Genomic DNA, 12500 nt, shown 5'->3' on the forward strand with positions numbered 1-12500 from the left:
AACTTGACTGCCTGTGCACAGTATATGAAATAATACATCAGTATTTTTTAGATTTAACATGCACAAATATATACAATCAAAGTACTAAAATATATGCACCTATTATCCAAATGGAGGTTATTTTTACCGTCTTCCTATACGAACAAGCACTTGCATGCGGGTTCGCCGGGACCAAACCGGAATCCCAATTACCGAATTAAAAAAGACCCAACGTCATGTAACTCATAGCTGTACTGTTTTCAGTTTTCGACCAGGGTGAGAGAGTTTGCTATCCATGAAAAACTGTAAATTTTATATCCTTAGTCTTAGAAGAAATAAATTTCCTAGTATCATATCAATTTATTACATTTCACTGTCATACATTTACTTTATCATTATCTTTATATACTTTCAACTTGAGAAAAATCTAAATGATTGATATATGAGATTTATCAATTTGGGCTACACATCCCTGCACTGTGGGGCTTGTAAGACCATTCAGCATCCAAGTGCAAGTATGAAGTAGAGGTTAGAAGAGGTTGGACAGCAAGATGGAGTAAAAGAAGCAGGAATGGAAGTAAAGGATGTAAGGTAGAAAGATATTATGCATATTAAGGGGACACTGCAAAGACCCTTTAGGAATACCTACGGTATACCGTGTGAGATTCACTGACGGACCCCCTAAGGAAAATGTGATACAGAACTGGTGACTTGAAACCAGAAAAAAAAGTTATGTCAATTGAGATTTATTATAGATGAGCAGTGTAATATCGTGACCACGAATACTGCGTTGTCAGGCTGATGGTAAATTCAGGTACTGATGCCATGTGGATTTCAGTGGTCATTGACTTAGGGCACTTCTAAATAGTGGTGACATATTCTCTCAAATCTATCTTTCCCTTTTGGACAACTTACTTTAATTACTGGTCTGTACCCGTCTTTGCAGTGGGGGAAATATTGTGATTATCATCATCAGTTGTTATAACATGAACATCATAAAATCACTCCCAAACCATAGCCCATATGTTAAAAAAGACAATCTCAGTTGCACCACGGTCACTTCAAGTTTTAATCATTATTATCTAAGTGTAAACGGATTATGAAACCTGTGAAATATTACCCTTAATATATATACATATATACAGTGTATATATATATATATATATATATATATATATATATATATATATACTGTATGTTCACACAACTATGAGAGAAAGATAAATATTTATATATCGTTATTGTAAACATATATATATATATATATATATATATATATATATATATAGATAGATAGATAGATAGATAGATAGATAGATAGTCGTTTTATGGAACTTTATCTTAATACGCATTCGAGTGTTACATTAATTAACCATTAATCTCCCTTCTGAATATGAAAAATTTCGTAGAAACCAATTCCCAAATCAGAAGACTCAACTACATATCCAAGCTGATTTGTTTTTATCAAACTCCCATCTCGATTCTGCGGTTTCTTCATGCTACTGATACTGTTAATCAGAACTGATGGCTTCAGTGGTGCACCAGAAATTCCTGGTAAACTGACTTTGGTTCCTCTATAGTCTCAGGGTCGAATATCCCTTAAAATTTAGGGAAGTTCACTCAGGTCATCGGAAACGTGAATTCCTCAGTGCTTGTGTCATGAGAAATGTTAACTCCTTATTACTTATGACGATGAACGTTAATTCCTTGTTGCAAATGTCATGGGAAACGTTAATTCCATATTGTTTACTTCATGGGAAACGTTAATTCCTTATTACTCATGATATGGGGAACGTCAATTCCTTATTACTTATGTCGTATGAAACGTCAATTCCTTATTACTTATGACATGGGAAACATTAATTCCTTATTATACTTATGTCATGGGAAACATGAATTCTTCATCACCTAGGAAACGCGAATTAGTTATTTTCTATGTCATGGGAAATAGGAATTTCGTATTGCTTTCATCGTTGGAAACGTGAATTAATTATTGTTCATGTCCTGGAAATATACAATTTTTATGACAAAACGTAAGCAAAGGAACCACTATTTGTGCACTCTTATATATATATATATATATATATATATATATATATATATATATATATATATATATATATATATATAGTATGACCCGGTGAACTATTCTGACCTAGACAAAAATGTGTAGCAATTAAACATGTGATCTTAGCACACGGCAAAAAAAAATATATATATATACTGGGGCAGAAATAATTCAGAAGAGAGGTGAGAATAGGGTGCCCTCAACGTTAGATAATCAAAGAGGAAGTCAAATTACTGTAATTTTAAAATCACTAATCGGAATGTTTTAAAATATACACGCAGGCAACGGCCATATTCCAGGAAAGAAGGAGCCGGATGTCTGAGCAATCAATCCTGAATATCAGCAACACCAGACAGAGTGACAGTCGCATGTTAATGGCAGCAACACTGCACAAAGCTCAGATATTTCCTGGCTAGCATCGAGCCTGTAGCCAAGGGATTCACACCGTTCGAACATTCTTTTCCTTAAAATTTTTTTTAATTAATATTAACTCTTTAATGACATATATGCATAAAAAAGAGAAAAGACCAATTCTTTGAAATCTACTTGAAATTTACCATCTCTATGGTAGTTCTGTTTTAAACAAAATATCCTAAAATAAGTAAAGTGAGATATTTCATATCATGTGATGAAATGCGATCTCCAATATACCTATCCGGTAAAAGATCACATACCATACCACACTGACGCCCTGAGTTTGTGAATTGGTTTTTGGCGTTTTTGTGGAACTAATCATTGACATGAGATCGACAGTGGGTCACCAACACCTGTCCTCCCCAGCCTCAATTATTGTATCTATTCTGATATTGTTACAGATGTTGATCTATTTTGCGATAGATAAGCAGAAAGAAGATACTTGATAAGCTTCTAAACTGATAAAGAATAATTTTGTTATAATTTTGCAAGTGTTATTAGTTAAAATGGTTTTCGTTAAAGTTCTTCTTTATTTAATTTTATTGTTATATATTTAAAATATTGAAAAGAATGAAACTACGTAAACGTGAGTTTAATATAAAATTGGCTTATTCACGTAATTTAATAACATTGTCCGACTTCCTTTGGCCCTTGTGTGTGAAAACGAACGCCCTGTTAAAACGCTGGACACGAACAGTGCACAACAGAGGAGGATGAGGAAATTTCTCTGTGGCCTGCGTGTTTCCTTCTCACCTTTTCCACCTTCTCCACGACCCTGTTCAACCTCTCCTGACAATTCTTCCTCAACGCTGTTACCTCAGGTTCATCCACAATTCGGAAGAATACTATCTAGGCAGAATGAATTCCAGTGAACTGTTTCTATCGCCTTCGGTTTAGCGAGAGTAACAAAACGAATATCTTTTTTTTATTGATTTTGTAATTGGAAATATTCAATCAGTACCACTTTTCGTGAACCAAGATACGAATAAGTGAGCGTGTCGTCTACTCCAACCTTCACAGCCGTTCATGCAATTCAGACAAGCAAATGCACCCACTAGACAAGGACACAATATACTTTCTACATGCCTTTGTAACAAAGGGAAAGTCGCTATGCCGTGCAAATCAAACAACATACCATGGTTACCATTCCTTGTCAATCAAGGCATCAAGAGCAAAGAACGGGCAATGGACTACAGATAATACATGACAAAAATAGATGCAATGTAAAACAGCTCAAAACACAATGGGAAAACCAAGAATAATAAACTAAAGAATGCATGTCAGATGTCAAACCATAGCATGCAGTTGATGCAAAACAATCTTTTTGATAATGCTAATAAACTCTTTTATGTATTTCAACTTTTAACTTCCTTGTCACAAAAAGGAAAGAATATATATATTAACTAATGGGATTAATATATGGACATTTCTGTTCCAAATCTCAAAAGAGTAAAAAATGTAGTGAGAATAATGCTGTCTTGAAAGCCACATTAAATAACATGCTTAATTCATTCTCAGTTACTCTCTGCCAAGAAAACTACAAAAAGTGAAAATTATTTTAGAAAAATATTATTCAAGAAAAAATAAACGTTATGATACAAATAATAGCATCTTGTTTATCTTATTCCCTCTCTTCTAGTCAAATTCACTGAATTATTTACAATCTATTACTCTACTGTTTTCAAAATATGTACTACTGTCTGAATTAAATAACTGGGATTCAAAATTTCCTTAACAAATACATGTCAGTAGATTACAAAGGGTTAATTACATAGCATATAAAACAACACGCACATTGCACAGTGTACATTACATATAAACGTGTCCTGGTTGTATGTATACATTTATAAATCTTCCATGTATAAGTGTGTCATAATGATATTTTGTCAGTTTTTCACAAGACATCATCATACTTTCAAATTTTAAAGATAACACATTAATACCGTGTTCACTTTACTTTGGAAATAAATTGCACGCCAAGTTAATTATATATAATAGGTACTCCTATCCCAACCAGGATTCGAACCTATGAGGTTGTAAGTGAGGTGATAGTGTTAACAATATGGAATAGTTTTACCTGGTCAGGTTATGAGAATTTACCATATATGATCTTCCTTAGGTGTATGGCATTCCCAAAGTACTGTACAGTTAATTCAGTATTATGGGTATTGTGTCTTAAGATTTCGGAAATAAATGATATATATATATATATATATATATATATATATATATATATATATATATATATATATATATATATATATTAATATATATATATATATATATATATATATATTAATATATATATATATATATATATATATATATATATATATATATATATATATATATATATATATATACTGTATAATGTGTTTGCTTGTAGTGTGTGTGTGTGTGTATGTATATATACTAAATAAGCAATGTTTTATTACTGGTTACTAAAAATCAAACTGACAAACATCAACGTAAAAAAAGCTCCTACAGATTTTGACTAATAAAAAATAAGCTTTACACCATCACCACATTGCACAAAGTAAACTACTTGAAAAGCCAAAGGAAAAAAAAAATCCACAACAACTACGTTATCACAAAATGAAAATAAAACCAAGAAACTGGAAATGCTACAGACAAACTCTGCTTACGTATTTCTTCCCTCCGGAGCTGTCATGGCATCCACAACGGAGCTGGGATGAAACGTGTTTGGCACCGTCGTGATGGTTAGATTAACGTAGCCGAGCCAGTCTTTCAAGAAGATGGCTACTATCCTGGTCATAAGCTGCTGGGGAACTCTGCTTGACGACAACATCGTTAACACTTCTTCCTTCTCGTTCACGTACAGACGTCGGGTCTTTACTTCTGAAATAAGAGTGAAAGAGTAAAAGAAAAAAAAAATAAATATTCATTAATGGTGCCATCGAAAAAAAGGCATAAAACTCACCTAATTGGATTATTTTCATATTAAATAAATAGCTGTCCAAGACACTTATTGCCATGTAAAACCGATGAATGATTGAACTTATCTTAAGCAGCCTTATTGAGGTTTTGACAATTCTCTATTTTTACCATGTAATAACGGTCTGATTCAGTATTGCTTTTATTCGATTTATATCCAGCTTTCTACAATTATATTCCTGTAGCTTTTAATGTTCGGAATCTACCAAGAGTATTGGCATACTAGTCTGAGCTTCAGGACGGTACGAAACGTTCCCAAGATCGGGACTAGCAATCCCAGTTCTCAATTGATATTACCGCCAAATAACTATGACTGAAGAATATGTCTACATAAATTCACTATCAAAACACATTAAGAGAAATATAATGGAACCATCAAGGGTCAAGTTAAAGGAACAATCACTGTGATAGGCAACGTTAATATGCAGTACATCGGTTTAAAGTAAGTTTTCTTCAATTTACAAAAATATCATTCAATTGATGCAACGCAATTCTTGTTTGTAATTTGAAGACTGGGTTCGTTTTCTCTCTCGGTATTTTGAATAATGGGAAGAGGAGTCTTGCAAAATAGACTTGCCCAAACCCTCCTCCATGTTAGGCTATTACTTTAGATTTGAATATTTTCTTTTACAAATGGAAGAACTATACCAAATGTATTTTTTCTTGCAAACAACAATACTGTAATCTATCAACTAATCTCTCTCTCTCTCTCTCTCTCTCTCTCTCTCTCTCTCTCTCTCTCTCTCTCTCTCTCTCTCGTTGCTTTCTTAACCAACTTAACTGCATACCAGCGCATACTCCTTCAATTACACATTAAGCAGCTTTTAACAACAAATGACTTTGATACTGCAGGTTCTCGTCTTCTATCCTTGCGCCTTTAGCTCAATTTATCTTTCTCTCTATGTAATATGTCCATATTTCTACACCAAGATTCGAAAGACATATAACAAGTTTCAGACAAGAAGGCCTTTTCCTCCACCCCAATAATATTCAAGTTCCTTTCTCTTCCATTCGGTCAGGACTCGTAGGAGTGGAAGACTCCAAGGATGTTAACCTTCTGTTCTCAGCACTGGTGTTTAGGATCAAGTTGCTGGCCCCAAACCTGGCCTTGTGTAAATGGCCATAGGCGTTTGTGAACTATCTGTTCTTAGCTTTCGCAGTTTTCTCAAATTTTTAATTGAAACTGTAGCTGGTCGTGATTGCTAAATATGCTTTTAATATAAAGTTATCCATGTAATAGCCAGACATAGGTTGCCAAATTTCACTGAGCAAAGACAAGCGCCACTGAATACGTGTTTTGGGCTGTTCTCTCTCTCTCTCTCTCTCTCTCTCTCTCTCTCTCTCTCTCTCTCTCTCTCTCTCTCTCTCTCTCTCTCTCGTAAATTAGACATTCATTCACATGCTCACCGCACCCAAGGTTTTAAATTGTGTTTGCCACGTTTTCCATAATTAGCCAGTTTTAGGGGAATCCTTGCATTATCACACGCACAGGGAGGCTGACATGCTGTCTCATATCAGTGAGAAATCTATTTCATGGTTGAAAATTGCCTGGTGCCTTTGAATGGTGAAACCAAAAATTAATATTAGAATAATTATTAATAGGATATATATACAGTATATATATATATATATATATATTACTCACACACACACATATATATACACACACACACACACACACACACATATATATATATATATATATATATATATATATATATATATATATATATATATATATATATTTAAGTATATCCTTTTAATAATTATTCTAATATTAATTTTTGGTTTCACCATTCAAGGGCATCAGGCAATTTTCAACCATGAAATAAATTTCTCACTGATATGAGACAGCATGTCAGCCTCCCTGTGCGTGTGATAATGCAAGGATTCCCCTAAAACTGGCCAATTATGGAAAACGCGGCAAACACACAACCTATATTGCAGCCTAAAAAGAGTCTGAGTTTCCTTAAAAGATGTGAAGGTTCATTAGCTTCTGGACTTCACTAAAAGGCGCTTGCTCTTTGGAAATATGATGACCGGATTATATAAAAGGGAAATGTAATTCAGTGACGCCCAATAAACCTAGTGTTAAGAAAGATTCTACTACTGAAAAATCGAATAGAAACTGTTACAAAACAAAAAATATCCACATATTATCAGAAGAAAATCTATATAATTCTAAGATAAAGACATTATAGCATACAGTAGTCCTCATAATCAACATTTATGACAGCAAGAAAATTTGGAATTTAAAAGGGAAACTTCCAGAACTATGTAAAATCTATAACGACGGATAAGTTTTACCCAAATATCAGCTAAGCAGACAAGAAAAATATTTGAGAAAAGTCTAATACATTTTAGGAACATCATTATTGTCAAATCTTTCCAGTGATAAAAATAATCATATAAGTCATAAGAAACTTACCGGGTCCCCTTCCAAGCCTCTCGAGGTCCTCCTTATGTAGGCAAGTGGGGACGGTGGTGGTGGTCGGGGGAGAGGGCATGACTGACGGCGGATGGCCCAACATGCCCAGAGGCCTCTCCATCCCTCCACCTCCAGCGGCGGCACAGTTGAACAGAAGAAGCAGGCTTACCAAGGCAATCGTCAGCAGGGTGAGGAAGGGACCGCCGCTAGAGGGCAGCCGTGGCGGCCTCCCGCAATCCCTACACCCGCTGTGACGTCTCATCGTCTCTGCTACGCCATTCTGCAAGAAAAACAAAAACAAAAAAGACTTCAGTTTAAGCTTTCAGGAACAATTGAAAACAATATAAAAATGGGGGTGTTCTAAACTGTTTATGGGTGCATAGTGTGTTACTAATTAAAAAAAAAACAATGTTGTTATCTTCGCACTCCCCAAGACACATTAGTTCACCAGACTTTCAACTGGGCTCCTCAAGGCACTAGAAGAGTTGGAAGACCCAGACCTTCATGGCTGAGGACTAAGAAGCTTGAAGTAGGAAATGACGAATGGAGAAATAGTGATTTAAAAGCTCAAGATAGAGACGACTGGCGAAATCTAACTGAGGCCCTTTGCATCAATAGGTGTGGGAGGAGATGATGATGATGATAATAAGGTGACTTTAAAATTTCCAAATGCTTCGTCAGTTATGAAAACGAAGTTTAATCTATTGTACCTGATTAATAAATTAACTAGGTAACTAAAACCAAGCACATCAACATACAATTAAAATGACAACGAAGAACTACGATCAAGCATGGCTGAGAGAGAGAGAGAGAGAGAGAGAGAGAGAGAGAGAGAGAGAGAGAGATGTGTATACTTCCCCCGAACATTCCAAAATATTTTTCTATAATTAAATCAAAATATCAAATATAACAGATTAATAAAAGTCGTCAATTCTAGGCCCTAATAACAGCATGTCTTACTACTACTGTACACTTTATATATGAGTAAACAGCTTGAGAAAACTACATGTGCTTATAACGCCGATCCTGACTTTAAAGTTTCTACAGCTAACCCAGAAAGAAATGGAAACAATAATAAAGATATATATTCATCCTTTTCCTTTTCCCAGATTTTATTTTCTTCTGATAAAAACTATCTGTCAAATCATACGTACCTTCATTATTCTACCAATGATTCTAGTCCTACTTACAAATTGTGGGATTCGATGAAAAATCGTGGTAGGTTCCTATGACTTCTTAGAACTCTAAAATTCACAAACCACAGAGAGAGAGAGAGAGAGAGAGAGAGAGAGAGAGAGAGAGAGAGAGAGAGAGAGAGAGAGAGAGATAATTTTCTTTACAAACGAGAATGGTTTCCTATTGGGCAGGCGGTCAAATAACACAAAAGTAGATTTGGCCCCTTCATTTTTGGCAGCCGCCTTTTCTTTCCTACCAATTTTAGTACAATATAAGAACATCAGATGGACAGACTTCTAGTTTGGCTTCGCCGCAAAAGAATGTTGTGAACTAACAGTAACTGCGCAAACACAGTTGTCAATCCAACTACGAAGCTCTCTGCAGCATCATTATATTCTGTTAACCCCTACCTTATACATAAAATATCTTTATTAATACCGTACTCATTAATATTGCCGCTCTTGTAGTTTAGCTTATTAGATTACGGCTACTTATAATCTGTTACTGAAGGTTACTACAAAAATCGTTCTTCGATTATAAAGTCTCTTGTTAAATGGCTACATTGCCAGATTTTGGGTTAACTTGACTGGTCTGGCCTTAGATATGAAATGATTTAGTCTCTGACTAGCATACCAACGCTCTTATTGCATCTAATTTCGCACGATCCTTTGCTACAATTATCCTCGTAACATTTTCACGTAAAAGTATTTTGCAATATTCCAATGTTCTGACTATCCCATAATATATTAAAACGGTAATTACAATGTCCTTTTAAAAATTGGACTATTAAGCTTCCAGGGGTCACGAGATTCCTGAAACAAATTGAAGCATTACAATAAAAATAAAACTATTTTCCAAGAACTTTATTCATTTGAAATTATGGGATGTTCTTCCCTAGAAAATAATAAAAATGTAGAATATTTATAACCAATACATTTTTTGGCAAAATATTTAGAATTGACCAAATTCCTGAACGTCTAAGTTGCATGATGAAGACGGCCTTTCTAATGATATACGGCAATGACAAAATATTGGTTCAATTACTTTGACGTCTAGGGCTCTTTTTCAGTTATCAGTGCAAATATTTTCAATATCATTTCGAAAATTCATGAATATGAAAATAAAGTATTGAAAACCAAACAAAAGCATTTCCATAAAAAAAAAAAAAAATGTTTCTCATTCTACATGTTTCATGTCAGGCACTAAATAACCAAAATTATTTTTTTATATTTTTCCCTGAACGTGCCAACCTTAATGTCACTCGAAAGAAAACCAAATCCTATAACATACAAATCATATATTTCTAAAAGGATGGGTCTATTAGCATGAAAATTTACGCAATAGTAAGTACAGATACAACCCCTTCTATTCCTTAATAAATATGCAAAATATAAACGTTTTATAAGCAAAGACCGTTGCACTATTCCCAGTCACTTGCAAAACATGAAGCAAATCACCATAAGTTTCGGCAAACTTATTTTTCTTCTATACTGATGAGAAACATTAATTGAATGCAATCAGATTTTCCACTACTGTTCCATTCTGTACGTAGTATTAGGTATGCAGTTAATTCTTAAGTGTTGCCGTTTTCATCATAAAGATATAGCCTACAGGAGGCCCTATTCTAGAAAATTTTATTCTCGATGTGATCAGAATGTGGAATGATCGTAAATAGGGGGTTATATCGGTGGAACATCACAAGTTCAACCTTATTGCAAATACTTTTGTGTTGAACAAGTTAGCATGAATATTGTTTCATAGTTTATATACGAATGATCTATTTCAATGTTGTTACCAGTCTTAATATATCTTATAATTAAATTTTCATTATTTCTCGTATGTAGTTTATTCTTTACTTCTTGAGCCCTGGGATACTTTTCCTGTTGGACCCATTGTGCTTATAGCATACTGTTTTTAAAACTAGGGTTGTAGCTTGACTAATAATAATGATAATAATATCAAGTGCATAGAAAAATATTCAACTAAATTCATACCCTTGTGAAATAACTACAGTTTTGGTAATATATATACATTATGTATATCTATCTACCTATATATGTGTATATACATACATACATACATACATATATATATATATATATATATATATATATATATATATATATAATTCTTAATTATACTATACATGGATGAACATTTTGCTTTTGTCATCTCACGACAACACTTAATCTTCGTAGGATGAAAAAGAAAATCTCATATATATTGTTCCTTTGCATTTCATCAGCTGACTTCAATTTCAGTCATTGCCTCGGAGCAATGGTTCTCAATTAAGTACATCCTTTTACAGTGGCTCTTTTCCTGGTGTATTTTATATATATATATATATATATATATATATATATATATATATATATATATATATATATATATATATGGCGAAAGTTAATTACGAATCACGGACTTAGCGATTGTAAGCCCGGTGTTCTTGTGACCTAGGCACATTGGTTTCAATTCCATCGCACACAGTGGTTAACCAGCATATCTTATAAATGGAAGCAAGACTTACGTCCATTTTGGATGATATAGTTAACTGTGCATGGAAGGATAATGATTGATAAAGTAAACCAGCTGACAGACGGGTTTATTACGGAAGAGCAGTGTACATTTAAACAAGATAGAAAACTGATTAAGTATTTTTTAAGAAATTTGGGAGTTTAATGAGTAAAAAGGAAGTATTATTTGGCACATAGATGACCTATTTAAAATAAATCATAGAAACGTTAGCGATACAATGTGAATGGTGACAAAGGTTCAAGGTATAATGATCTCGTAAGTGAGGAGTCTGTTGAAATTACACAGGTATGAGTGACTTTATTACAGTAAAAGTAATTCTCAAACCAAAAGCGTTGTTTAAATTACCATTAACATTCTTTATGGAACGGATGGTGTAAAAAGACAAAAAAAAGGACATATGTTGAAAGTGCAACATGGGAATAGGAAAAAGAATCGTAAATGGAGTCTTGAATAACTGTTGTTTGTAAATGAAACTTTGCTGCTACAGGACAGAGAGGATAAAATGTGGACGCTAATAAATTATTATGTAAGTGTTTATTGGAATCTATATCAGTTATTTGAAATTACATCGTACGGATGATGGTAGAATGAGAATTATTTTCAAGAAAAGTGTCAACATAAGCCAAAGTTGGAATGATGAGCCTAATCTACTCGGAAGTGACATAGAGATTTTGAATGCATATGAAAAAAGAGGTTTTTATAATGTATGGAAGAAATGTACTGAAAACGTGAGAAATATAAGGATAACTAAGCAAGCAAGGAAGAGGTTAATATAGGTATAGATGAGTCATTAAGAATAAGTTAAAGGTTATTTGATCATAGGAAAAGAATGGTAGGTAAAGTGAAAAAGTCTTTAAAATTCAGAAGTGTTGGGGTGAGACCAAGATTTAAATAATACTGAATAAATGGCATGGAAGGGGTATCAGTAGGGTGTAATGTGAAAGG

General features: G+C 33.7%; 1 protein-coding gene across 3 annotated transcripts in view; it reads right to left on the bottom strand.

Moving 5' to 3' along the window:
• LOC137634273 (uncharacterized) overlaps nucleotides 1-12500 on the bottom strand; it is a 341636-nt gene that overhangs the window by 69408 nt on the left and 259728 nt on the right. For all 3 annotated transcript variants that reach the window (XM_068366572.1, XM_068366569.1, XM_068366571.1), the window contains exons 2-3: nucleotides 7845-8124; nucleotides 5107-5320 (exon numbers count right to left, since the gene is read on the bottom strand). In XM_068366572.1, the coding sequence (XP_068222673.1) occupies nucleotides 5107-5320; nucleotides 7845-8106 (476 nt within the window). In that variant the 5' untranslated portion in view covers nucleotides 8107-8124. The remainder of the gene's footprint in view (nucleotides 1-5106; nucleotides 5321-7844; nucleotides 8125-12500) is intronic.

The sequence above is a fragment of the Palaemon carinicauda genome, chromosome 44 (assembly GCF_036898095.1).
Source record: "Palaemon carinicauda isolate YSFRI2023 chromosome 44, ASM3689809v2, whole genome shotgun sequence".
NCBI lineage: Eukaryota > Metazoa > Arthropoda > Malacostraca > Decapoda > Palaemonidae > Palaemon > Palaemon carinicauda.